This window comes from Coturnix japonica, chromosome Z (genome assembly GCF_054131305.1).
Source record: "Coturnix japonica strain WE chromosome Z, WE-NBRP24, whole genome shotgun sequence".
Lineage (NCBI taxonomy): Eukaryota > Metazoa > Chordata > Aves > Galliformes > Phasianidae > Coturnix > Coturnix japonica.
Window position 1 is genome coordinate 28,073,489 of NC_140702.1, and position 27,450 is coordinate 28,100,938.

The 27,450-nt window shown below is 38.0% G+C and overlaps 1 protein-coding gene across 3 annotated transcripts; it reads left to right on the top strand.

Annotated features, from left to right (window-relative positions):
- The first annotated feature begins 2 nt into the window (after nt 1-2).
- LIX1 (limb and CNS expressed 1) lies at nt 3-26,525 on the top strand. 3 transcript variants are annotated; one of them, XM_015849500.3, is made up of 6 exons: nt 3-152; nt 9,125-9,288; nt 16,414-16,554; nt 19,184-19,279; nt 24,002-24,079; nt 24,703-26,525. In XM_015849500.3, the coding sequence occupies exons 1-6, from the start codon at nt 71-73 to the stop codon at nt 24,985-24,987; spliced, it is 846 nt and encodes a 281-aa protein (XP_015704986.2). In that variant the 5' UTR covers nt 3-70; the 3' UTR covers nt 24,988-26,525. The 3 variants fall into 3 exon arrangements, with proteins under 3 accessions (XP_015704986.2, XP_015704989.2, XP_015704988.2); XM_015849503.3 differs by having other exon boundaries at nt 24,727-26,525; XM_015849502.3 differs by having other exon boundaries at nt 24,023-24,079.
- The last annotated feature ends 925 nt before the right edge of the window (nt 26,526-27,450 follow it).

The window sequence follows — 27,450 nt, forward strand, 5'->3', positions numbered from 1 at the left end:
GCAGTGCAGGGCTCGGCGCACTCGGGCATGAGGACAGCTGGTGGCCGCTGTCCGATAAAGCAGGACGGAGATGGACAGAACCCTGGAGTCTTTGCAGCTGGTGATTGCCCGAGTTCTGCCGCACAGAGACCCTGCCCTGGTGTTTAAGGACTGTAAGTACCTGAAAACTGTCCGTCTTCCCTCACAGCGCGGTCCTTATAGCTGAGATTCTGAAAGAGAGAAGTAATAATTAATCTGTTTGTATCTGTGTGTGAATTGCCAGCTATAGCTGTTTTAACTCTGCCCATCACAGGCGGCATTGCTGGTTGCGTTTGGAATTTGCATTTCACAGAATTGATTCGGATCCTTTCCATGGGATACTTAATTGCATCCCAGAAGCTACTCCCGGTGAAAATGTTACCTAATGACAGTCCTGGGAAGCTTTCTGTCAGCTCCCTTCCTCCAGCAGTTGGTCTGTCCTATTAAACCGCATTTCTTTTTAAGTCCTGGTTAAACTAAAAACTATCAAACAAACAAACAAAAAACAAATATCACAACAAATATCACAGTCATTCCACACAGATGCAATGCAAAAAGATGTTCTGCAGGCATATGGAATGTGAACTTTTTTAGCAGTTTCCGATTTGCTGAACCTTTCCAAAGCATCCCACAACTGCTGGCCTCGCTGTGCCTCCTCCCCCTCTTGGTTTACAAACTGTGTGAATGGGTTCTGACCTGCTTAGCAGTGAGTGCTGCACAGGAAATGGCTCTCTTGGCATTCTTTGAAACAAATGGGGCTGAATGTGACTCACATCGTGAAAATGCGACTGTTTAAGTTGTGCATTATGATTAGCACAGGGCTGCACGTGGAATGAAGTGCTGTTTAATTGGCAATTTCAGACAAGTTGGGGAATCAACTTTTTACTTGGGTAGGTAGTAATTGGGCAAAGGGGAATGGTTTTAAGCTCAAAGAGGGAAGGTGTAGGTTGGATGTCAGGGGGAAGTTCTGTACTATGAGAGTGGTGAGGTGCTAGAACAGGCTGCCCAGTGAGGTTGTGGATGCCCTGCCCTTGCAGGTGTTCAAAGCCAGGTTGGATGGGGCTTGGGCAGCCTGGTCTAGTAAATATGGAGGTTGGTGGCCCTGCCTGTGGCATCAATGGTGGAACCTGATGATCCTTGGAGACACTTCCATTCTATGGTTCTGTGATTCTATGAATCACTATGCAAAATGAAGTTGTTCTGTAGGTCCCTGGGAAGAGTAAGTATAAGTACACCTTTTCTCCTACAACTGCAGCATAAGGAACCATCCCCAAACCTTAACATTCACCATCAGTTTCTCAGGCCCCCTCACGGGAGGTTTATGTGCTGCTGGGTAGGTCTGCATTATGGCTGTGGCTTCAGGACCTCAGAGTACAGTCTGTGAGAGTACACATGTCGCAGGAACAAAGAATTCAGTGGGGGGGTTGGTGGACTGCAGGAAAAAGAGCATTCCCTTTCACAAGATACCGCGGGTAAGCAGTTCCAGCAGATCTACCCACACAGCTTTTATTGAAAGTGCGTGTAGGGGCTGCTCGGACAATGCACTGTGACCACCCACAGATCGGAGCCAGAGGGAGATGATTAAAGCAAAACAAAAGTGCAGGCAGTTCACAGTACTATTTTTCTTTAGATTTTCTGAGGTATGGAAAGAATTCTGAGAGCGTTCAAATGTAGGCATGATCTATGAGAGCTGCTCCAAAAGTAATGCCTCCTATTTTATTGCATTGGTCACCAAGACCGGCGGTGGATATTGGTGGTGCGGCAGAAGAGGTTGAATCTTACCACCATTATTTCATTACATGTTGTTGCTGTGTGACTGATAGCAGCAGAGGAGCATTCTGACACAGTGGTGTCTGGCATGGAAGCGTGCATGGAGCAAAAGTGCATCACTGAATTCCTCCTCCAGGGGGACACCCACTGACATTCATCAACACTCGCTGAACATTTCTGAAGTCCAAACAGTGGGTGTGAGCACAGTGAGGCAATGGGTGATGAATTTCAGTAGTGACAACACCTTTGCTGGTGCAGATCATTACAAGCAAGTTCAGCATGCAGGCTCCTGTTCACTGCTGATGGAAATGCAGAGCTAATGGTGGTGTCTACGCTGAAAAATAATGTTTTGTAACTGATTATTTGCTCCATCAAACAGTGTCATGCTCTTTGTGCCTACTGTATTTTCTGTGGATGTAAATATGAGGTATTACTTTCAGGACACCCAACTTAGATAGGTTTGAAGTTGCTGTGAGTGCATGCTGCCAGTTCTAGGGGGTGACAGACACTCACAGTGTTTTCCATGTAAGCTGGATGAGAATTTACGTGTGTTCTCTTTATCCTGTCAAGTCTAAAAAAATTAAGTATGTCCATCTCTGACTTTAAATGGGATTTAAAGCAAGATAATTTCTCATGCTTCCCCATGAAAGCATGCTGTTAGAAACATGTTGCTTTCAGCTTTTACTGGATCAGGTAAGAATGAACAATCCAGCATCAACTTTGCTACAGCAGCACCTGCCTTTTTCACAGTGTGGTCTGACTCAGTATGTAAAGAGGACTGAGATTTTCTGGGAGAGGAGCAATGTGCATCCCAGAGCAAGTCTGCTGCTGCCTGCTCAAACAGCCCAGGAACTTCACTTATGCTGGCTTAAGGGTAGAGTATGAGGGATGCCCTGCAGAAGGCTTGCCCCAGCAGAGGTGCAGTGTTTGTACTGCTAGGTGCTGTTAGCAGGAGCGAGCACAGTGCAACAGGGCTCCTTCTGGGGCAGCCTCTACCACCAGCAGCAGAGATGAGATTTAAGGGAGATGCATGACCGGAGCTGGGTGCACTACTCTGTACTGCTGGTATATAAACCAGGGAGGTGTGTGTGTATCTGAAAAGGTGCTGGCCCTGGCTGCTGGGGAAGAATGAGGAACTGTTAGTATGTAATAAATTACTGTGTAATTAAATTCACTCTCATGTTCATACTCCTTCTCCATACATATTATGGATGTATTAGAATACACTGGTGTAATCTAACTTCAGTTTTCATGTTCCTTTTCATGGTGTTCTTTGCAAACCAAAGCGTCTTGCAGTTCATTTTGTTGATCCCAGGCCCTCTGAATTAAGACTAAGAATGGATTCAAGGTGTTGATTGAGCAAGGAAGTTTTTTGTTGGTTTTTTTTTTTTGTTTGTTTTTTTAATTAAAAGACAGGCAAGCAAGAGAGGGGGAAGGGAAGGGAAGGGAAGGGAAGGGAAGGGAAGGGAAGGGAAGGGAAGGGAAGGGAAGGGAAGGGAAGGGAAGGGAAGGGAAGGGAAGGGAAGGGAAGGGAAGGGAAGGGAAGGGAAGGGAAGGGAAGGGAAGGGAAGGGAAGAGCTTGAAACAGTTTCCTTCAACTAAAATGTGTATTTCCATTGCATCACCAGCACTTAAATAAGTTTTATAGACCAAAGAAATGGGAAAAGCCCTTTACCTGATGTGGAATTGTTGAGTACAGCCACTGAGGAATATATTACAGAAGAAGTTTCCCGAATTAGGGACAGTTTGATATTGAAATAATTTGTGGAAGGTCCAAATATACTTTAGAATCCAATTCTGTAGAATACTGTGCAAACTAGATTCTTTGCCTAAGAATGCTCAGTATAAATAAAGTACTATGCTATTCTTTGTTCCAAATTTGCTGAGATAACTGCATGGGGTGTATCTAGATGGCCTAATGTGGCAAATGCCCTGCTGAATTGCTCATCATCTGATGGCTGGGGCACTGCGACAGCAGCAGACTTTCCCTGCAGCTCTATGGTGACATCAAGCAGCCACATCTAGCTTACTGCAGTACTTGCGGTGCTACATCTGGGTCCTATCAATAGTTCTAGCTTGTCTCCCCTCCAAACACAGGCAAGCAAGAACAGCTGAAAGCATTTCATGTGTTATACAGCTGGAAGACCTTCTTTTTGATCCTTCCAGGAAGCAAGCTAAAAGACACCAGCTTGTTCTTTGCCTGGTGTTAGACTTGCAATGTGATTTCTTGGCTGTGGAGGGTGGGGGGAAAGAGTTGCTCTTCTGACTGCCACTTGTGCCTTTCACTCCCTGGCATGGTCTGTGTGGGAGCCATCAGCCTTACCAGGCTTTCTGGATGAGTCATGCGAAAGATGGGAGAAGAGTCAGAAAGAGCGATGCCTTTGCATCACAAGCTAAGCCTCAAAAGTAAGGCAGTATACCTATAAAGACTTCAAGCAGCCATGTATCAGTTCCTCCATTTCATAAAGCATTTCCAAGTTTATCACCTTGTTTCAAGCCTAAATTTGTTGAATGCCAGTTGTAACCACTGTACTTTTTATGTTTGTTTCCACAATGAAACAGTGTTCTGTTATCAGCTAGAGGCTGTGATATAGCTTGGAAAAGGCTAAGTAATTCCACTGAGATTTTCTAATCACCTGGCTTGAATTCATGGCTCTTGGCTGAATTGATGGATAGTTGGTTTGTGAAACAACCTGGTGATTTCAGATCGGTTGAACATCAGTGCGTCTCCATGTTTTTACTGGCAGTGACAAGCTATGTTTCATGGCACATTTTACCAGTGAAGTTCTCAGGTCAGCAATAGACTGTAGATGTTTTAAGAGAAAAAATATGTTGAGGGTTGTGATCAGATCCCTGTGGGATATATAGGATCTCAGTAGAATCAGCCCAGCTCGCTTATCTCTTCATTACACACCGAACTAGATTGTCAGTGAGTACTAAACTACCTCACCATGAAGTAAGCTTTTGAATCCAAGTGCAGTGAAGCCAAGGTCAGTCAGCTGACTTGGGCAATATTACGAGATTAAATTTTATCAAACAAACCATCTTTTCCTTTCTAGGTTCTTGTTATATTATTCCTGTGGAAATCAGTTATACTTCTGATTATCATGACAGGTTAACAGTTTTAAAGTTGTTAATAGCTATTTTATACGGAAAGTCTACCAGAAATTCTTTTCATTTTTCCCATGTAATGCTAAATAAGAATGCAGACCTTATACAAAGTTGCTTGGCAATAACGAACAGTTGTCTTCACACTATCCCATTGAAAATGTCTAATTTATCAAATCTCCTTATTCTGCCCCAGATGATAACATTTTACTCAGCTCATAACACTTCAGGGACTGGCACTTTGCCTCATCACAAAAGAGGCATCAATAAAACCTTTCCAGTTGCCACCCTTCCTTTTCTCTGGCTATATCTCATATGTCTGTGCCAAGGGGCTAAGCTAGCCACTTCTGAAGCAGCTAGTAAACCTACACCTTTCTCTGACCATCTTACCTCCAACACTCTCTTCTCCTATTTGACAGAACCTTAAAAATGACTCTTTTGAGGAGCCTGTCCATATGATTTATTTAATTTTGTTCTTTTCCCAAATCCCTGAAGTCTTCTAGGAACTGCCTGTAAGTGGTGGATTTAAAGTATTCATTGCCAGCGGATGAAATAAGATCTTTTCCTGAAACAATTTCTTGCTGTTTTTCTGTTGAGCTGTCCACAGCTAGGTCAGTCCACTCATCTAGCACAGAAGTCCCCCATGGACAAGGGAGAAGTTCCCTGAAAGTTCCTTGGCATATTGTTAGTGGCCCAGTACTTGCCACAGGATGATATTTTTGTAACAATATGCCTGGTTTCATTCTGTTTTAGTACGGATTTGGGGCTTGCTCTTTTCATACTACATCAACGCAGGATGGAATAGAAATAGAGAATAGGAATTACGGCATGGGAATCAGTATATCCTAATGAAATCACTGCTAACTTGGTAATACATAACAGCTGATAAATGCACAGCAACATAATGGAAAATCTAATTGATGTTGCTTAATCACATTTGCAACATTTTTTTTCCCCAAGGCTATATAATTATTAGTATGAAAATGTGCAAAATGAATCAAAAGAGAACCAACAAAACCTTCCGTCAAAAAACAGCTGGCTCCCACTTCAGTTGCTGACCTTTTTTCTCTAGATTTAAACAGTACTCTTTGCTAGCCTGAGCTCAATTTAACAGCTTCCCTAAGATGTGTGCATTAAGTTACAAGCCATAATAGGCTGCAGCTGCAGAAGGGTGCACTTGTAACTTATGAACTTTGTTTAAATGATATGATTTCACTGATTATGTGCCATAGCTTGATTTAAGACATGTAAGACAACTTTACTAGCCTCTCACTGAAGAATCTTCTTTAATAGATTTCATATTATGTATTTCTCTTATTCAGAAAGCTTGTATTTTTCCTTTGCATTCACATATTAAATTAAATCCACAAAGGCAGTTAAAAGGACTCTCAGAAGCAGCTGTTTTAAGTTTTAAATGACAAAGTAGGTGGTTATCTTGTGTGCATTCTTTATGTTCCACTCTCTCAGCAGCAAAACGTTGTCAAGTCTGTGACTCCATTCTGCATTAGTGGCAAAGGTGCTTGGCTCCTGCTCTCCCAGTCATGGCAGTGTGCTGTTTATTGTATGTTTGTTTGCCTTGGATGAAGGAAGTGCCTCATTAGTATTTTTAGCAGCAATTCATAGTAGATTGGGATCAATCCTTTTTTTTTTTTTTTTTTTTTTTCCCCATTCTGGCATTGGTTTGATGTAAACTGATGTAATTCAAGTCCAAAAGTTCTGTTTCCTACTTAATCAGGAATTTGACCCAAAAACTTCCATGAACTGAAGTAAGACATTTCCTACTCAGTGAGAAACAGACTGCAAAATACTGCCATGTTTTAAGGTATGTGTTATTATTTAATCCTCTTCCAAATCTGGCTCACATAAAGCAGTGTTTCTGAAAAGTGAAAAAAGCTCAGAGTTCATTTAGGGTAAATGCAACAGAACAACCCATGTATTTCTGCAGAACCAGAGCTTCCAAGTAGCCCATTTCAAAAAAAAAACAAAACAGAAAAATACCAAACCTACCCTTCTAGTCTATGAAAACTTGAAGCAGACTATAGGACGGTGTCACCTGCCACAATGGTCAGCCCCTGGATGAGTGGTTTTCTAGCTGTTTAGAAAGCACATAAGAGAAAAAGAATGATCTTCTCACTTTGTTACTGGTCATTACAGTCAGCATCAAATAGACTGCTGTGAAACTCAGTAAATTAACAGATAGGAGAGAACTAAAGGAGGATATGTGAAATTCTTGTCCTTGAACCCAGCGATACATGTACTACTGTAAACCTCTAATTAAAAAAGATCAGGCATGTAGGAATAAAATGGATAAAACGTCATCTGTTTATACAGGGTTTGCCTTCAATTTGATCTGAACTGCTAACTAATTACAGCAACTGATAATGTACAAAGTAAGAGCTTTTAAAGCATCAAGGATTTAATCGTGAAAAAAAAGTTGGTTGTTGGCGCATATAAATACTGTAATCATTACCTTAAAAACTCAGTCATTTCTTAATTGTCTTTCAAAATTCAAGAGCCAATTACAGGAATGAGAACAATCTTTGAGAGTGAATTTTAAATCACTGTGTAGAGTTTCATTAAGCCTCCCAAGTAAAAGCAAATCTTGCTGTTTCATTTCTGTACTGCTACTGCTTTTGAACATTCTCACTGTTTTCTACAATACTTTATTTAGACTCAAAGCCCACTGGATGCAAAATACAACGATCAAACAACATTCTGCCTGGAATCTTTAAAAATGAAGCATAAAAAGACACATTATTCCAGGAAAAATGGGTCCTGGGAAATCTTAATACATTAGTAATCATGGAATTATCTCAGAAGAGCAAGAGTACAATTAGTTGCACACTTGAATGCATGCACAAGACTTCTCACCTTCAATTACAGCAGATCTACATGATATATAATGAAAATACACAAATTCATACTTGTTAGGCATAAATCATAGAATCAATAAATAAATAAACCAAACCAAACAAATAAATAAAAACAAATATATAGTAGAACGCTATTAGAAACTCATAACATTTATCATGTATGAACACTCTAGGACAGTATATTTAGGCTTATATATATTTTAAAAATCTGAAATTGTTTTAATTATATATTTGAAATGGATATGCTGGTTTAACCACATGACAGTAAATACACTGATTAAAGCTACACAGCTGATTTAAATAAGCTGAACTGAATCAAAAGCATAAAGAATTCTGGCAAAAAAAACCAAAAAACAAAAAAAAACCACAAACGTGTGTAATGAGATTTTGGTATTGTGGCCACATTCCATAGTTACCTGATACAGCATCAGTGTTTTGAGGAGCTGGCTTTGGGCTGAAAAAAAAAAAAAACAGCAAAAAAGTGGTAGTTTGAGATGCTGCCAGTAGATATACATCTTCAGGTATTCCCATTACCAGTCTCACAGTTAAGTTCACTTCGTTTGACAGACATTAATTCTAATCAGAAGTATTACTTCTAATCTGCTGTTTCAGTGTTAATTTTATCAGTGTAACCTGTAATAAGGTTAGTAGTTGCTTAGTAGCCTTCTGGTAAAATACTGCTTTATCTGTACAGGTTATAACAGCAGAAAGCATTGCAAAAGGGTTTCAGCAAACAGGAGGGAAAGTCCCTCACTTCTGTTGATGTACTGCAGTAAAAAGATGCACCTCTCTATAGTCCTTGAAAAGTTTTTGATTCTTAAGTTTGCAGAGGAGTGAAAACTTTCTGCCAAGCAAGAAATGCAGGCTGTCCACGTGCTGAGATACACTCATAAGTCTCATAGAGAACAGAAAGTAAATAAAGCTTTTGCTCTGAACTTTTAAAATTGCTCTAGAATTAACAACAGAAGAGAAAGAAGCATCATACGTTCAGTACAGTTCAGGAGACTGTCGCTGCTGCTGGCACAAAAGTGCCTAAAGTGCCTTCTGTTTCCATTGTGGACCACTTTTACCACAGTTGTTTTCTCATAGGAAGCAGAAGCATGGCACTTATGGGTCATTCCTATCAAGAATGGCAAGCACATTAAAATCCTGGGACTTGGACTGAATGAAAATGGATCAGTAATGCCTGGAACACATTGTCATGCCAGCAGGAACAACTTTAAAATCTTTTATATTAATAATGATTTATAAAGTTTCAAGTTCATATATCTTCATTTCTTGTGTAGCATAGAAAACACTAAGGATAAAGGACTCGTGCTGCATCTTACATTCAGTTTTTTTTTTCTCTTTGGCAGTGAATGTTGTAGCAATATTGCAAGAGTTCTGGGAAAGCAAACAGAAGAAGAAGGCCATACTTCCAAGTGAAGGCATCATTGTCTATGAGTCACTGAGCAGCCTGGGCCCACCATTTGTGAGTTACGTTACCTTGCCTGGAGGAAGTTGTTTCGGTAACTTTCAGGTAAGTGTCAGCTTCCAGTCTTTGCCAGGGAAGATTTCTTTTTCTGCAGAGTTTTGCTATAGAATATACACTGCAAACTACTTCTGCAACATTGCATTGCAGTTCCATAAATGACTTCTCCGGCCTAGCACTGTCTTATATCTCAGTGATTTCAGAGAGACAAACTACCTGAAAGAAAATAACACAATTCTGGGAATTAATTGGGCATAAAATGATTTTACCAATCCCATTTCCATTTTCCAACATTATTACCAAAACAAAACAAAACAAAACAAAACAAAAAAAAAACATTATGAGTAATCCATACATTTGCCAGCTAAATCCAAGACCAAGACTCACATTGTTTCTATCTCTCAGAAAACAATAAAATCTGATGTGAAGGAGAAATAGTTTTGTATTTTGATTTTTTATTCAATGTGAAGATACTTTCAACTGTGGCAGCATGTCCCCATAATATGAGCCATAAAGAACAGGGGTCAGAACTAGCCAGAGACACATCAGATTTCCCTTTCAATGAAAAAAAGCCTTGGAACTAAATTTGGTGTCTCCAGAAGGAGGAATGTTGCCTTGTAAAGTATTCTATCCTCCATCTTCCTTTCAGTAAATAACAACGTCTTAAGCCTGAGCTCTATAGACACTGACATTTTGACTCATCTACTTAGGATGTGGGATTTGGACATACACAGAAGGTTTCTGAGCCACTTTAAAGATAAATCTTGAGATCTTCAACAACCAAATAACTGGGACAAAATCAGAATTATTTCTAGAATATCAGTTGCAATTTTAATTGACTCCTTCCAAACTCCCTCTCCTTTTTTTTTTTTTTTTTTTTTTTTTACTAGATGCATCCAGAATATATTTCTAGATATAGAAAAGGCAAGGAAGAAGTCATTAAAAACTAATTGCAAAGGCAATGCTGTTACTCTATAGCCAGCCTGTGCTCAGATCCCTAATAACCTTCTGATGCCTACCACCAATCTGTCCTCTCTGCAAAGGCCAGTACTAAAGCAACTAAATACCACCACATGCTTGTTCATTGGTGCGTAAAGTGCAGATGCAATCCATTAGGATCTAGAACCAGACATGTCTGCTGTTAATTGAAGCATTTTAACTAATTTGAATGGCATGCACGTGTCTTTCAGATGATGATACCTTAGCCTCTCTGCTGAACAGAACCAAATAACAGTGTGCAAACTGAATGTTGCATCATATGCTTTTGGGAATGTATTCTCAACTCATAGTGAAAACAAGCCATGTGCCATTGAATGTTCTTTCAGTTTGCAGTAGGAGAGTTAGGAGCTGAGGTGGGAAAGGAGATGAGCAAGATGCTATGACTTACAGCAGCTATGACATTAGTTACATAGGGTAGCACAAGTGCTCTACCCAACAGAATGCTTTATTTTCTAAGCTTTAAAAAAATAATAAATCAGGCAATTCAGTTCAGCATTGCTCTCATCCCCCACCCCACAAAACAATCTAATTTTGCAGTCTCTGAATTTGTGGTGAATTCAGGTTAGGAATCTTTCTTTCATAACTATAGACTGAGATTCACATTTTTCATTTTCCTGTATTTCTGTAGCTGGCTCCTCTTCATCAGGAGTTTGAGGGCATAATGATATTTTTCCTGGATAACTTTCTAAAGCTTCTGAAATCTTACAGAGATGGACTAAAGATATTTAAGAAAGCACATTGCTCTTCAATGACTCCAGTGCTTCATCTTTCTTATGTGGTGTATCTCAAGATCATAAATAATGCTTTCAGCAATACATGTAGAACATAGTTTTGACGTGCAGTGGCAGAGAAAGACTGTGGAAAGCTTAATTAATATGCCTATTCATTTAAAAACTGCAGTTAGCTTATTTTTGAAGGTTTTGTTGTTGTTGTTGCTTTTGTGTGTTTGTTTGTTTTGAAGAGGGCCAGGATGAGGATCTTTGTGGTCTCTTGTGAACACTGGGCCTATTTTTCTTAGTGTTTCAATTCTCAGTATGAAACTGTTAGGAGCGCTGTTCATAGAGATGCTTTAAAACGTCCTAGAATTCCTGGAATGTTTCAAAAGCTTGTGATTACAAGCAAGATAATTTTGATACTGTTGTCTTTGAAACTATGACAAAAGAAAAAGAACTTCATTATTTTTACACATTTTTGTTTCCTGAATTTTTAAACTGCTTGCATGCCAGTGGTTTCACATGACATTTTATATTTTACCAACACTTTATCCACACAATCCCTCTTATTTATTTTTTTTCTTTTAACAGTGCCTTACAAATAATTGTGCATGTTTCCTTGCATTATAAAGTGCTGAGCCATATATTTCTCTTACATACATACATAGCTGCACTGTTGCATTCAGCTGGTAATAGGTTCAGGATCCTCTCACTGATAGAGAAGCAGAGCCAAGCCAGCTTGGCAGCACACTTCCCATGCCAACCTGCAGACAGACATTAAGAGATTGGTTCTGTTCATGCTTTCATGAAAACAGCATTACAAGAGTATATTAAGGAATTGCCAATGCCTTTGTTTATAGTTATAAAGGCTCTCAATGAACGCATTGCTTAAAACTTACTGAAGTTTTATTTATAACATCACTAAATAACAGTAAGTAACACAGCACAGTAAAAAACTACAAATGTCTCTGCTCAAGTCTTCTCATATATAGTCCTTTATTCTGCCTAAAGAAAGGCAGGTATGTGTTACATACATATGACATTTCACAGTCCAAGACATCTGTTAATTTACTTTTGTTCTGGGTACATAATACTGGGAATCACATGCCATGACTAACCCTGTAAACTGCAATAATTTTCAGTTATGCTAAAGGGACCAACATAAGGTCCATCTGATCAGCTTCTGTCTCCCCTCTTTCTGAACTCAGGCATCAAACTTCTCATGGCTTTAGCAGATGTTTTTGCTTTTAATACCAAAAAGGAAATATGTCAAATACTTTGATTTTATAAATGCAGTGAAAAGCGCTTGCAAGTCAAACCTAGCTTTTATCTTTCCAAGTGAGATCATCTACAGCAATGAATTCTCCTGAACAGTTGGTTTGTAGCTGATAGAAGCACTGAAAAATCCCTGAACTGACAATTAAAATATCAAATTATTATTTGCTTATGTACTTGCTGGCGTTTCCATGTTACTATTAGTCAAAGTACGCTTTAGTAGAAAAGACAGTATCTCTTATTAGACAACGTAATATTGCCATGAGCAAAAACAATTATCAGATTTTGTGTGCATTTTTTTTCCTCACTCCAATGAAAGTTTAATTGATTAAATTAAACTACCTAATGAATTGTCACTATGTAGTGAATACTCTCTCCATTACACCATAAATTACCATGGTCACAAGAATATTAATACCACCAAAACTGCTATAATTTTTAAATTGTGCTACAGGTACCAATTTTGCTAGAAGTATAAGAGAGCACAAGCATAGTATGTATAGTATATATAATGGAAATAGCCGTTATAGACAAATACCTAGGACAACATTACCACCTTCTACTTCATTGTTTTAGGCTTTCCACAGAGTAGAACAAAAACATCTGTGATAAGGTCACACTAGGGATCACAGTTTTCAGCTTCACTACCAGGAGATTAACACCCCAAAAATGAAGCAAGCAAACAAACAACATCCCCCTGAAAAAGTACTTCTTTCATCAAAGGACAGATTATTTACTTCAATATCCAGCTCTAAATATCCAACACAAATTCTGTCTGACTCGCTGTCATGAGGCAGGGTGAACAATGGGAACATCACTTCTTGGTATAATGATGGAAGACAAAATAAAGCTGGGTAACAAAGAGGCTTGGTAATTACATAAAGCACTAGCTTCCCACCCTAGCTCCAGGTTACAGCCTTCTCTAAAATATACATTTATAAAAGTGAATAATGAATTATAAATATTTCCTCTTTTTTCATCATTCCATCTGATGTCATTGTCTTAAATTGTTAATGTCTTGTTAAGCATTTTCACAGGGGCCAGAAATCAACTGTTTGAAATCAACAAGTATTGTATTCCTCATCTTATGTGTTCAGTAGATGTTTCTGGATTTCATATACTTGTGTATAAGACAGTGAATACGGAGCAGGAGGAAGCAGTTAGATGGTCTCAAAAATGTAGCACTTGTATACCAGTCCAAAAGTCTTAGAATGGTTTGGATTGCTGGTTGAATATCATCAACTGACACCTTCAAGTGGCTGTTGATGGCTCAGGCTGCTTTCAAGCCATTCTCTGCAAGTAGAAACAGGTTATAATGAAACATCTGTGCATTTCTGATAGTTTCACCTGCTAAGAACAAAGAACTATCATCTTTAAGCTAAAGACCTAAAGCCTACTTTCCCTGTTTCCAACATGTCTGAAAAACCAGTAGGAACCTGTTTCGTTCTGTCTTGGTTCAGCACCTCCTCTTTCCTCTGGGGACCGAGAGTACAACTTTGTTGTCCTTTTCCAGCTACAAACATCAAAACTGCTAAAACCCAGCATGCTGAAGAGTAGACATGGCAGTATTACACTATGTATTACACCACTACAATGCAGCAGACATTGCTCTCTGTGCCAATCCCATCCAACAACTGTCAGAGGCCTCTTCCACGATTCCCAACACAAATTCAGCTTCAGACTTCTCTGTAAGCTAGAGACAAAGATCCTATGCTAATAATTTCACTCTTTCAGGATAGAGAGGAAAAAATAAAGGGGGAGGAAAAAAAAAAAACAAACAACAGAGAAAAGTCATATGTCATCACTTTAAAATAAAATCTCCATTTTTGTTCAAGTTTTCCTATCTTCCATTATATTTAGTTAAATGTTAAGGGTCTTTCCCTTCTTCCAGATTGGTAAATCTCTTGATCTTTCAAAACTAACCATTTGCTTATAAATACATAAAGACTCTTTGATCTGCTGCTTTGCTGGTATTACTTAAAAATGAATAGTTTTCTTTTATCTGTCATTTTTACTGGATTTCATCTGCACAAAGATGGTTTAAATCCAAATTATTTGGCTTGGTTTAGATTATAACATTTATTATTGAAAGCACATAGAAATCCAAGTTCTTAGAATTTTACAAAACAAAATCACATGCAACTTGCAAAAGAATCTTTAAATGTAATTGGAAGAAAAATACACAGTGTTGAAACATTTGACCTGAGCAGCTTGAAAAGGATAGAAAAGGATTAGATATTTTACATGTTCATGAAGACCCCAGCTTCTGAGAGAGCATGGCAGGAAAAAACAGAATAAAATACAAACTGAATTTCATCCTAAAAAACTGGATGTTTATAAATAGAGTTCAAAGTGGCTTTTTAAAAGGTAGGGTAAATTAGTCCATATAATGAAAAAATGTTCTACATATTCTAACATAATTCAGACTAATCACACTTCTTCTTATCAAAATGCATAGAAACAACCTGGTGGAATTAAACCAATTGTGCCAGATACTGAATACCTGTAGGTCTGGAGAAGGAAATAAAAGAGACCATGGAAGAATCTGTGGATGCTGCTGTAAATGAACACAGAAGATATGCTTTTCATGGAACCATAGAATGATGGAGGTTAGAACGGACCTCAGGAGATCATTTTGTCATATCAGACGTTGCAAATTAAGATGGATGACAAGCTAATGTATGGGTTAAAGTTAGATAAAGTCCTCAAATACAGCACAGCTTACTCACCATGAAGAAAATTAGATGTTGAAATTCTAAAGGTGTTAACATTTCTTGCTATCTGAAACATACTCAGGCAGTTTTAAAAGCTGGTCTTCCTTTGTGTCTAGTAAAACTTCATTCAGCAAGACTGTATTAAGACAGAAGAAATCAAATTAAAATGACAGTTAAATGACAATTAGTTTTTTAGGAAGGCTAGGATTTTTTGTTATAATTATTGTAGTAAAATCTAATATTATTCTCATCCCATTCCCAATAAATTACTCTTGGAGTTCAGAGGCAGCATCTGGAAGAATGGACAAATCAAAGTTTGAGGTTGATTGCTTTTCATTGCAGCATCAGAGAAGAGCCACAGCTGATTCAGCAGCCGGTGCACAGACCATCTGCATTCTGCTCTCTATCTCGACTGCCTTGCTGTTAGCCAGATCTGAGATTTTCAAAAGAGTCTCACCCTTCAGTCAGGTTGGCATAAATCTTTCGAGGCATTTTTAAGCCTGTCTGAAAGCTTGGGGTTCAGTTCATCTTCTAAGTTCATGTGGATTCAATTTACATAATCCATTCCCTGTAGTTGCTGAAGCTCAGGCATGGCTGGTGCTTTAGTTTCTGTTTTTCAGTGTCTGTGGCATAAAACTTGGTCTTGTAAAAGCTGTGATAAAATTAAGATCTTGAGCTTGATGTGGGGACTGTGGGTGAGCCCCGGTGATGTGTGTAACACAGGAGGCAAGATGAGGTGAGGAAGTTTCCAGAGTTTAGACATAACTGGAAGCATAACATTTTGTCCACATCACCCCACAGAGCTCATGTTTAGGAATTCCCATTACCTCTGAAGTGGGTAAAATCTTGATTTTATTAAAAATATGAGTGCATTGTTTGCATTTTGAGAGCTAAGAAATTCTCACGCTCCATTACAAAACCAGAGAAAGCAGTCTTGAACTGAAACTTCTGGGGGCCAAACTAAACACTGAGTTGTCCCTCTGTAAGCTGTGTGAGGACAGCATATGTCACCACTGGCAGCTCAGGCAGCTACACAGAAAGGCAGGGTGAACAACGAGGGTTGACAACTCTTTTTTCAAGTTCCCCTTTTCTACTGTCCAGAGCCTTTTCACTGCAAAATGTTTTGTAAGCTTAATTCACTCCCAACATGGTTGTTGCTAGGAAGTAGCAGGTTAATGTTTGCAGTAACTATTGAAATAACAAATTGAGGGTTAAAAAAATTAAAGAATGTTGATAAAATAAATTAATGTTTACTTAAACCAATTATTTTAATGAAGATTTCTGGCAAAGCCACTTCTCAATTGAAATGTTGGTTCTCAGAATTCAGATTTTATGATAAAAGCAATTATTAATAAGTTATATATTTTAACTCTGATTTACTTTGAGAGGCAACAAAAAAGCACACGTAAGAAACATAGTGGGAAATATAGGTTTCATCCTAGACCTGTAAAATTTTGTATGTTCTTTTACAGAGCTGTTTAAGCAGAGCAGAGGCAAGGCGAGATGCTGCAAAAGTGGCTCTGATCAACTCTCTCTTCAATGAACTGCCCTGCCGCAGAATCACAAAGGAATTCATCATGGAAAGTGTTCAGGAGGCTGTTTCCTCAACAAGTGTAAGTGCAAAAAATCATGGGGGAGGTGTATGGTCTTGTAGGTAAAATCAAAGCTCCAGCCTGCCTACTATCTCTTCTCTGTCAGTGAGCAAACAGAACACATGTGAATGGTATTAATGAACAGAACACACATGATTATGGTTCTCTAGTAGTAGAGCTTTCACCAGCTGACAGAAGTCAAGGTCTTACTGTTTTTTTCACCTTTGCAGTAATAAAGATGATCAATTTTATGTTTAAAATGTTTATTTAGTACAATCGGATGAAAGCATCAGGTTTTTAAAGCTGTGTTAGTTCCTTAAAGGTCACTTGGGTTTGTTTGTTTGTTTTCAGAGTTTATACCTGGATAAAATATTTATAGTTCAGATCACTACTATGTAGCAAATATTTTACAGTGCTCCTTAGGAATGAAAGTGCTGATTTGCTAGGAGATATGTATTGTGAGTTAAGGAAACTTTCATTTCATTTCATTTCTGCTTGCAGGAAACATTTCTGATAATAAGTGTGGAAGATCTTTTTTCAAATTTGGAAATATCTCTATTTCCTTCTATTTTTTGAGATAACCTGTAGTGCTCACCTTCTGAGTGTACTCCCTCATGGATGTATTTGGGAAAGGATGTAGAAACAGATGAGTATAATGGGACCTGGTCTGTATCTGTTTTATAGACGAAAGAATTGTTTTCTTTTTCAGTACTGAGAATTTTATACATTATAGAGGGACAAAAATCCACAGAAGTTAGGAAAAATAGAACACGATTTATTCGTGTATGAAATTTAAAGGGAATTTTTGACGTAAGTAATTTATCAATTTTAAGGAAATTTTTGAGCTAAAAGATTATGTGCTTCACAGAGTTCTGCCTGGATTTCCTTAGGGATACTTAAAAGCCAGCATAAATATTTCAGCAGCAGTGTGTTAACGCTACAGCATTCAAAAGCCATAAATTTTATTTCTCTTCAGTGGAACCATATTGGGTAGAAATATGTTTAACTTTTCAAAGTTGCCTTTGAATACCTGGGGTTATGCAAAGGAATCTGTCCAAAATTATCTCACATTCCTTTTTCTAGGTTTCCCCCTTCAAAGGAGCTTACAGGCTGCCCAGGGAGGTTGTGGCTGCCCCATCCCAGGCTGGATGTGGCTCTGGGCAGCCTGGTCTGGTGGTTGAAGACCCTGCACATAGCAGGGGGGTTGAAACTGGGTGATCATTGTGGTTCTTTTCAACCCAGATCATTCTGTGATTCTGTGGTTCTATGAAAGGGGTGAAACTCAGCCCCTTCCTTTATCCGGATAATTGATGCAGCTTTTGAATTCTGCTGAAAAAGTGAATGTAAAACTATGGATCGTGTTATCAGCATGCTCATAGATACACCTTATTGAGTGTTCTCATTACTATAGATACAATTTATGAGATGCAAAACCTGCACAGTCAGCATTTGTTGCAGTGGAAGTAAGTATTTCTTAAATACCTGGAACTAGACGGAACTGATTGAACTGAATGGGCAGTTTGTTGATTCATCTCTAACAATTATGACTTTAGATGGATGGACACCACACAGAGACCAGAGGTAGACTCTCCCATTAATAGTGCACTAGGACAGCAAAGATTAGCTAAAGAGAAGCGGGGCTTGACACGAAATTATTGAGTACTGCTGAACCACTAACTACTGTCAGTTTATTTTAGAAGTGCTCAGGGGGATGCTGCTCCAGTTCACAAGAAAAGCCAAGACCTGCTTCAAAACTCTAGGTAGTCATTATAGTCCCATTACAGTCAATTACATTGAAGCTGCCAAAGCAGGAGAGTATTATAGCTTTCTGACTAAGAAGAGATAAACAGGTCTGGGCAGAACAGTAACAAATTGTTTCCCCTTTTTGTCCACATCTCCTCCTTCCTCAGGAAGGAATTTCTTTCCATCCTTGCACCTGAGAGAAGATTTTTGTAGACCTCCAGAATGATCAGATAACATTCCCTACATAATTTTCCTTTTTTATAAGGAAATTGATGATTCCAGATTGCATTTTTCTGTGTCTTCCTTACAATAATTACATTATTTTATTTTTTATTGGCTTCTCCAGTGAATACAAATAATCAGTCTAGTGCCAGTGTGGAAAGTTAGAAAGGAAGGAACGCTTAAGAAGGTAATGTGAAAATCACACCGACAAGGAAGTACACCAGATAAACTGGCTAAAAATGTATCAGCTGGAGAGCAATTTGAGTGTTGGTAGGAGGTGCGTGGGGATGTTAGCTAAGGGAACCCTTTGAGTGCTAACTGCTTACTGCTAAGCAAATACTAAACCACTTCTAGTTAATCCCACGTGTTTTCTCCTTTCAGCAGTGTGTCACTAAGCACTTCAGCATTCTCATCTGTTGTCACTCTAGGAGGAGAAAGAAACCATGTTTACCACTTGTCAGATATTTCACATTCAGCTGGTACACAAAATGTTGATAAAATGATTAGTTTCCAAGGTAATTGTGATTTGCAGAAACAGGCTCCCAAATTGTTTGCTGGGGGAAGAAATGGAGGGGTATTAAAATGTCTTGGGTTAGCAGTATTAAGACATGTTATTAACTATAAAATATACAACCATAAATCAACTACTTCCATTCTAATCACATTCTTTTGTTTCTTCCCAAAGGGCAACCTAAAGGATGCTGATGACCCCAGCACTAGTATTGGAGCTTATCATTACATGCTAGAGTCAAACATTGGAAAGACAATGCTGGAATTTCAGGTATAAGGATAACAGTGCAGCTTCTACCTCGCTCACATCTGAGTGAAGCAACTTAATGACTAATTCCAGATAGAATTCACTGCATTTGAGGCATGCTGAGACCATACAGAATGAGAGAAAATTGGGTTTAAATCAGGTCTTAATGTCTAAAGGTTAAATTCAGAACTGCACTACAATAAGTGCCAACAACAAATGTCTACAGTATTAGCAAAGAGTAGTGTCCTTTCCAGCTGATTGCATGCACTAAAATATCATCTGCACAGTGTTGTGCCTAAAATTTACATGTGATAAAATGGCCTTTTTGATTCCATATCCTAATAAAAAATATTGTCCTAAATCTACATTACTGGAGAAAATACTGTGAGCAATGGCCTTATACTGGGTTGATACATCCTCACAAGTGAGCACTTAACTTCCTGCAGTGTTATTCGAAATAAAATCTGAAAGTACTGTACTGAACATGGGTGAATGAGTTACCATGCACTGTCTGATGTAATATGTTGAAGGGCAAATATTCTTGTAATGCTGGCCATTTCAAAGGCCATTTCTGGCTGTCTGCCAGAGCCTTTCTAAAATTAATTCCAGTTGAAGGAAGTTCGATTCAACACTTCAGAGCACATATTCTGAACCACTAACAAAATCTCCAAGTAGATGCTTTATTACAGCTTCCTAATTATCAAATTATATGTAAAGCCTTCATGCACAATCATTTAATCTGGACACCAAACCAGACCCATATATTTCTGAGTTTACTTTTCTTACATTTGATTAAGTGTGAACTGATTGATGTGATGTCATATAGACTTCAACTGCCTACAATATGCTCTGCAGCTTTGTTTTTTATTGATAAATAGCACAAGTTAAATGGGCATAAGTGCTGTGTGTTATGGGGACCATTCTGCTTCACCTTCTAAGTGCAATTAAGACACAGCTTTGTGTAAGTTTCAAATATGTGAAGGAAGGAACAAATTAAGGAAAATAGTGTGAATATTCCTAGAGCATGCCTGTTTTGAACTGCATGTTTCCAGCAGACTACATGTTTTGGGTGAGCTATAAGTAGCACCTCACAGTGACATGTCTAATAAAGAGTGAGAAAAGTGTCAATAGGGAGAAGTTGCCCTATTAATGTCATAGGTAATGGTACTGCACTCAAGATGATAAACTTTCAAGAGGCTTTCTGGGGCCAAAGTTATATCATTCTGAAGTCTTATGCCTTCTCTCCCCAAGATGCACTTCATCCAGGGATGGAATTTCAGAAACGACTCTGAAAAACTCAGGCCTTGAGAAAGAATACTGAAACTGCAAAATACATTTGATAGATTAAGATGCTATGACCTACGAATAGAGATTTGTAAAATAAAATACATCTCTGAATCCAAATTCCAATATATCCCAATTAAAATTTAAAGCCCTTCTCTGTGCATTTGAGTAAAATGGGTAAGCCAAGATTACTTATCAAATAACCCACGTGTACCAATACAGATAGATGTCAAGCCACCCTAAGGCAAAGATTAATATTTTATATGGACAAGTTAAAAATCCAGTGGTAAATGAGAACTAATACAGCAGGTTTACACATTCAAGCAAATCAGAATGGAGAGTGAAGGAGTTCACGCTAATTCCCATGTATCACTATGTATCCAAGAAAATGTTCAGCTGTTTCAGAGTGTAGCTCGCGTGCTGTTGCGGAATGAAAGGAAGTACTGAAAAACAAAAGAAGTAAGGCAATTTCCAGTCTAAATTACAAAAAACACAGCATTGCATTGCAGGATTCATCTCCAGTAAGTGAAGAGGCATCAAAGGGAGACTGCATGTAAATTATTTATACAAAAGACATTACAAATTGCCATATGATTAGTTACAGATTGCCATCTTCTGTCTTTTGAAATATAGGACATATAATTTTAAAATAAACAAAATGCTTAGTAGTTTCTTTTATAAATACTTTAAAATCAAGAGCCAATTGCACAGGAAGTCAAAATAAGACATTAGCTTCTGAAGCCAAGCAAAACCTACCACCAACTTTTTAGTCTGAAAGGACTCCAGACATGTAGCATAAACTCTGGGATTTCTTCCACCTATAAAGATCAGTCTTTGCAGGCTTTGGGGACTTTGAATTTTGGACTTGTATCTTGATTTATTTTGTTTTTGTTTCCTGAGGTAAAGAAAAGGGAATAAGTAAAGAGATACACATAAAGACCTGAATGTTTAGGTCAGATCTTGGGTTAAACAGTACTTGGGACATAATGAATTTTCTTGCACAAAATCTTTACATGTAGTAAAAAGGAAGTTCTTTTCATCTGTTGTGAGAAATAACTCAATTTTTCATAGACTGTATCTCTTGTGAAAAAGTTTTAATCCACAATTGCAATGGTGAGCATCCTGCAAGCCAGAGAGCCTGTTGTAAGAAAAACAAGCTCTTACATCTCCTAGATCTCAATGCTGAGTTCATCCCCAGCTGGTAGGTTCACATTCTTCACACACACATCCTATAGGCATTTGACAAAGTCCATCTGTCTTTGTTTCTCCAAGGAAACAGAATTAATGAAATAGTGACCAGGACAGTATCTTCCACCATATGTCTTGCCAGATAAGTTTGTCTCTTCTTGCAGAGTTCTGGGTGCAGATGTATGTCTTACAGTCCTTACCTTTGGATCACCACTCAACTGCTGCCCACAGTCTCCCCAGGGGAGGAGCGTACACAAATTAACACGCCAGCCAAACTCTCCTTTTATCTGTCCAGAATGTGCATACCCTATTCTTTAACCACAGATAGAAACTTATCTTGTATCACACATTCTGAGGTATGTCCCTTTGGTACAACATTCTGCTACTTATGTAAAAACCAGATGTCATTTCCCACACTATCAAATTGTGATCCTTATTATGAAAGGAGTACAGCTGTATTCAAGACATATTAGGTCAACACCACCAGGTATACTGCTCCTGGTGTCTTGGTCTGAAATGTGAGACTATGCAGAGTTAATATGTGCACTCTCTCTTTCTTTACCAGGCCACTTCCTCCATCTACTAAATGTGTCCATCTAAAATGTATTTAAAATTCACTGTAATACAAACAGTCTCCTGCATAAACAAAAAAATAATAATATAGCCAAGTTTATAAAAGGTTCAGGAAAAAGACTGAAATGCAGGAATAAGTGGGCAAGATACCAGACAAGAAAAATAATTTGTACAGCCCAAATAAAACTCTATGTTTTCTATCTAATGTAAGATAGATAATTTTATCTGAGCCCTTTTGTCCTGACCTCTGATTTGTCAGAAGACTGGCAATCAGCAAGCTAGGTGGAAAAAATCCAGTTGCAAGCCAATGCTTTTGGTCACATCAAAAGCAGTAAGTGATCATGAGCAAAAAGAGACTAAGATTCGTTCTTTATTCTGCCCAGCTTGTGTTTAGCATTTGAAAGAGAATCACTGGTGATGAAAATAATCCTTGTATGCTACTGAGTTTATCTTTCTCCTTCCCATCTCTAATATAAATTGTAATGTGTTAGTTACTCTCAGTGACACACAGTGATTCAGTATTGGGGTAGGTATTAGGCCATGAGCAGTGGTCTGGATTGACACGTATTTATGTATTCTTCCTTAAGGTTTACTTTTCTGTCCCATTCCCCTACTTTCCATTAGCACCCACTGTAAATCCCCACAGGGTCTTGATATTATCAAAATGGGGCAATACTAGCAAGATGTTTGTTTTGGAACAAGTAATTTTAGCAGTATTAAATCTTTACAATGAGAAATCCAGTTCCATCTAACCTAGCTCTATTCAATACAGCAGATATAATAACAACTCTCTATGGGGTTCTAGTTCTGTTCTTCTGTGCAGCCTTGTTTAATAGCACCAGCTGATCCATTAAACTGCATCAACTAACGTTTGATTTGTGTGTTTACTGTGAAATAGCCATTTCGTTTCACAAAAAGATCAAAATGCTTCACCTCATTTAAAGAAAAATAATTACATTGATATCAGTTTTGTTTAAGGCCGCTGTATGTCTGCCATGAAATAAAAATCCCATTAGAAAAGTGATCAGTTGGATAAGGAATCATATTCTCATCCTTTGTGTATGTGTGTGTATGTGTGTGTGTTTATTTGATATTATTCTTTCTGTGATAGTCATCCATCTCAATTCAAAGTTTGGAAATTGCCCAAACTAACAGTACAGTGATTTGGGGCAAGGATCTAAGGTTAATTTTAAGTACCATTGTTACTCCACCTAATTAGATGTTATTTTGCAATGCATAGTGGGACTTGGAAGTTAGAAAATAATTTAAACTACCTGACTTCAGTGTGCAGAAAATAGAAAATAATACACTCAACCTGGTGATCAAAAGTTTGCCACATTTTTAATGCTGGTGTCTGATAGCTAAGTAGCTCTAAATGCACCAGCACTGTGACTATAAACAAGGTTGTAGAGGTCACCTAGAAGTAAAAGCTGCTATTGAGGGACCAGTATTTTACAGTACTCTATTTGCTTCAAAAGAGGAAATAGTAGCTTTTAGTTACCCAGCTGTAAACCTTTCATTATAACTCCTAATACAGTTTGGATTAATTTTCCTTTATGTCAACAACTTTCAACATCAAATCTGCTCCTTTTTTTTTTTTTTTTTCTTTTTTTTTTTTCCTCTTAAATGAAGAGATGTGGGGTTTTTTTTGTTGTTTTTTTTTTTTTTTTTAATATTTCAGTTTGTAATCAAATTTTGCAGGAGCTGATGATTGTCTTTCAGCTTCTGCATTGGAATGGAAGCCTTAAAGCCCTACGGGAAACAAAGTGCTCCAGGCAGGTAGGACAAGCCATTAAAAAATTGATTGAGTGGTTATGTGTGTGAAGTTAAAATATGCAAATTATTATTAGGAGTAGAATTTTTTTCTGAAGAAATGTCCTTTATTTTGATTTATACAGGACTTAGAAAAGATAAATTTTAAAATACTTTGGTATTTTCTGTATTTGTCCCTTGATATCACTGCAAGAAAACCCTGGACTGTTTCTTACTTTTATCTATCGACAGGCAGAAAATTCACTTGAGAAAAATTGTGACCCTATCAGGTTTTGTCTCCCATTTTGGGACAACACTCGGAAATGCAACAGGCTGACAAATTTTGAAACATTTTTAACTTGTGAAGTTAATTTGTGTACTGTATTATAATCTACAGAAAAAAAACTACAATCTGAGCTTACAAAAGGGAAGAAAATAACTTTCGTTTTCTAAAGTGTTGCCTCTCTTCAAGAGAAATAAACATAGGTAGATTTAGTTCTATCTTTTATTGATCAACTTTTGAAACGTGGAACATTACAGAGGATTGCTGTGTAATTTTGCATAAAGCTGAATGATTCTCAGTGTTGTTTATCTTCCTGTTTAGATCTGTTGCTAAGTTCTGTGTCTGTTGTTATTTCCCTGAATAATAGGAAGTAATTTCCTACTACTCCCAGTGTTCCTTAGATGAAAAGATGAGAAGTCACATGGCCTTGGACTGGATTATGAAGGAGCAAGAATCTCCAGGAATTATTTCTCAAGAGCTTCAAGTGGCACTGAGGGAACTGGAAGAAGTCAGGAAAGCTGGACATGAACTGAGGTTCTACAAAGAAAAGAAAGAAATACTTAGCTTAGCACTGAGTCAGATCTACAGCGATAAAGTTACCACTTCCTCATGGGACAATCAAATGAGCTTGGCCCTACATGGCTACCGCTAACTTTGAAGAAGGCATTTTAACATGCCAGTCTAGGTTAAAAATACTGTGTAAGTTGTTAGCATTCTTTTTCATAGATGTTTTAATTTCTTTCTCTAAAAGCACAGATGTCTTTTTTTTTTTTTTTTTTTTTTTTAATTTTTATTTCAGTGACTAGAAATATTCTTCAGTTCAAGCTAAAGTTGCCACGAAACATTTTGTGTAGCACTGGTACTAAGGTATGTGTAAACCTAAATGAAGACAAAGTGGAGAAAGCTTTTATGGTACTCTGAAGATTCAACTTGATGCGGTAACCTGGCTTTTGATTTGCACTTGAAGACTAAATCTTATTTGATGAAGACATAAAAATTGTCATCACAAACCTGCAGACTGTCAGCAGTAAAAGACAAAAAGGTTAGTTCTAAGCTGCACTGGTGCCTGGTTACTCCCAGACTTCTTCACAGCACGTGTTTCTTCCTATCAGGTGCTGTTGCTGAAGTTCATTCTGTTTTTCAAAGGATATAAAGAACCTTTCAAGCAAAAAACCAAAACCAAATCAAAACAAACAAACAAACAAACAAAAAAAAAACCCAACAAAAAAACAACGTGCATGATTAAACTAGTAATCCAGATTAAAGGTGCTTTACCTCTGCTGCAGTCAGCAAGATTTCCCAAATCTATGCAAACATAAAGATGAGCAGAAATTATTCACTGGCCATACTGTCAGGTATGGCTAACAAATTCTGTGTAATAGAAGTCTTTTAGTTAGATTTTATGTACTTTTTCAAAGGGAATTTAATTGCTTGCACTTCAACAGATGCCTACTGAGGTTCAAGTTCTTTTCTTTCCCCATGCTCTTTGTCAGCACAATTCCACTACTAGAAGCCACTGTCCCTAGAGCAAAGTCAGCAGCATAAGCCTGCATGAGGCATACACTCATAATAACCATTTTAGCTGATGATGGCAGCAGGAAGGTGTTAAGCTACTGGTCAATGAACTTGAACACACTTCTCCATAGTTCTGTTTCCTCATAGTTTCTGCCAGAAGAATGGACACCTAGCATAGCTGTAGTTGAAATCAACTCAGTAACCTCAGTAGTATCTCAGCATCAGTACAGTTTGCTTTAGACATAATGTATTTCTACATAGAAGAGACACACAGTTCAGTTGGAGGAGAAACAGGCTTGGGAGAGAGAATTCATTTTAATCCTTTGCAGAAGTGGGTTCCCAACAATGTCACATCTCAAATTTAAAAAAACAAAACAGAAGAATAGGTCAGCAGTAATAATCGTGTCACAAAACCATGCACACCACTGCTAGAGGCAGTTCCCTGGTGTGGGGTCAACCTTACTGCAGAGACAGACAACTGTGACCTGTAAAGATTCTTTCACTGTATAAGGAAAGGTGTGGGATGGCTGTATGGTATAGATGCCTGGTACAGTGTTGTATGTAAAATGTTTAAAACAGTCGACTATAGAAAAAGTGCTGGAAAAACTTGGATTGCTTTGATTTTAGTTTGTTGATCAGATGAAGAAATAAATAATCGCACTCCTGTGACTGATACTGTTTGCAGCAATCAATCTTCGTTTTTTTTGTTTTGGTTTTTTTTTTTTGGTTTGTTTGTTTGTTTTTTTCTGTTAGATACTCAGCTTCAAGGATTTAAGCAGAAATCAGTTCTTCAAAGCACAAAGAAAACTAAAGATCCCATCCTAGATCTCTGCATTCTTTGTGCTAATGGGAAGACACAAAAGAGAAATTAGCTTCAAAAGAACACATTTCACTTAGCATTAAGAAGTACTGCCCACTTACCTCTTCATACCTCACTCCCATCATTGTATTTTAACTTTACAAGCCTCCTTGTTTTCAGATACATGCTTCTGGGTTACATGCTTTCTATGCTGTTCCTCCCACTATGAGAAGGGGCTGAACCAATGTTGCCACTGCAGCAAAATACTTAATCACTTTCACATAGGAACTTTGTGTTGTAGACTTATCAGCCTTACTTGGATGCCTGTGCTGTTCATGTCTCCTGTTAAATGTTGAAATATATTATTGCCTACCCACAGCAGAGGCAGAGTCTGACTTCGTTGTTTATCTCCTCCTTAAATTTCAAATATCACTTTGATGTTGGACACAAGTGATACATAGGTGCCCGTAATTTCTGCAAGTAACTACGTGTGGACAGAATCTACCAGACTGTATTTATGTAACACAATACACCAAATCACCAGATGTTGGGAAAATGTGTAGTCTTTTTACCATGCATTCTTTCAGAGGAACACTTGAGTAAATGGTCCTTTAAAGTTTCATAGAAAGCAATACCCTTTCAAGGGAGCTGGGAAGCAAACGCAACTGTTGTTTATAATAAGAAACTTCTGAGATGCTGCCTGTCTTGCCCTTTAGCCTGGATTTACCAGCCTGAGGAGAGATTTCAACTATTTCCACCACAGTGGATTCAATTTGTATCGGGAGACTCTGAACAGAGTGG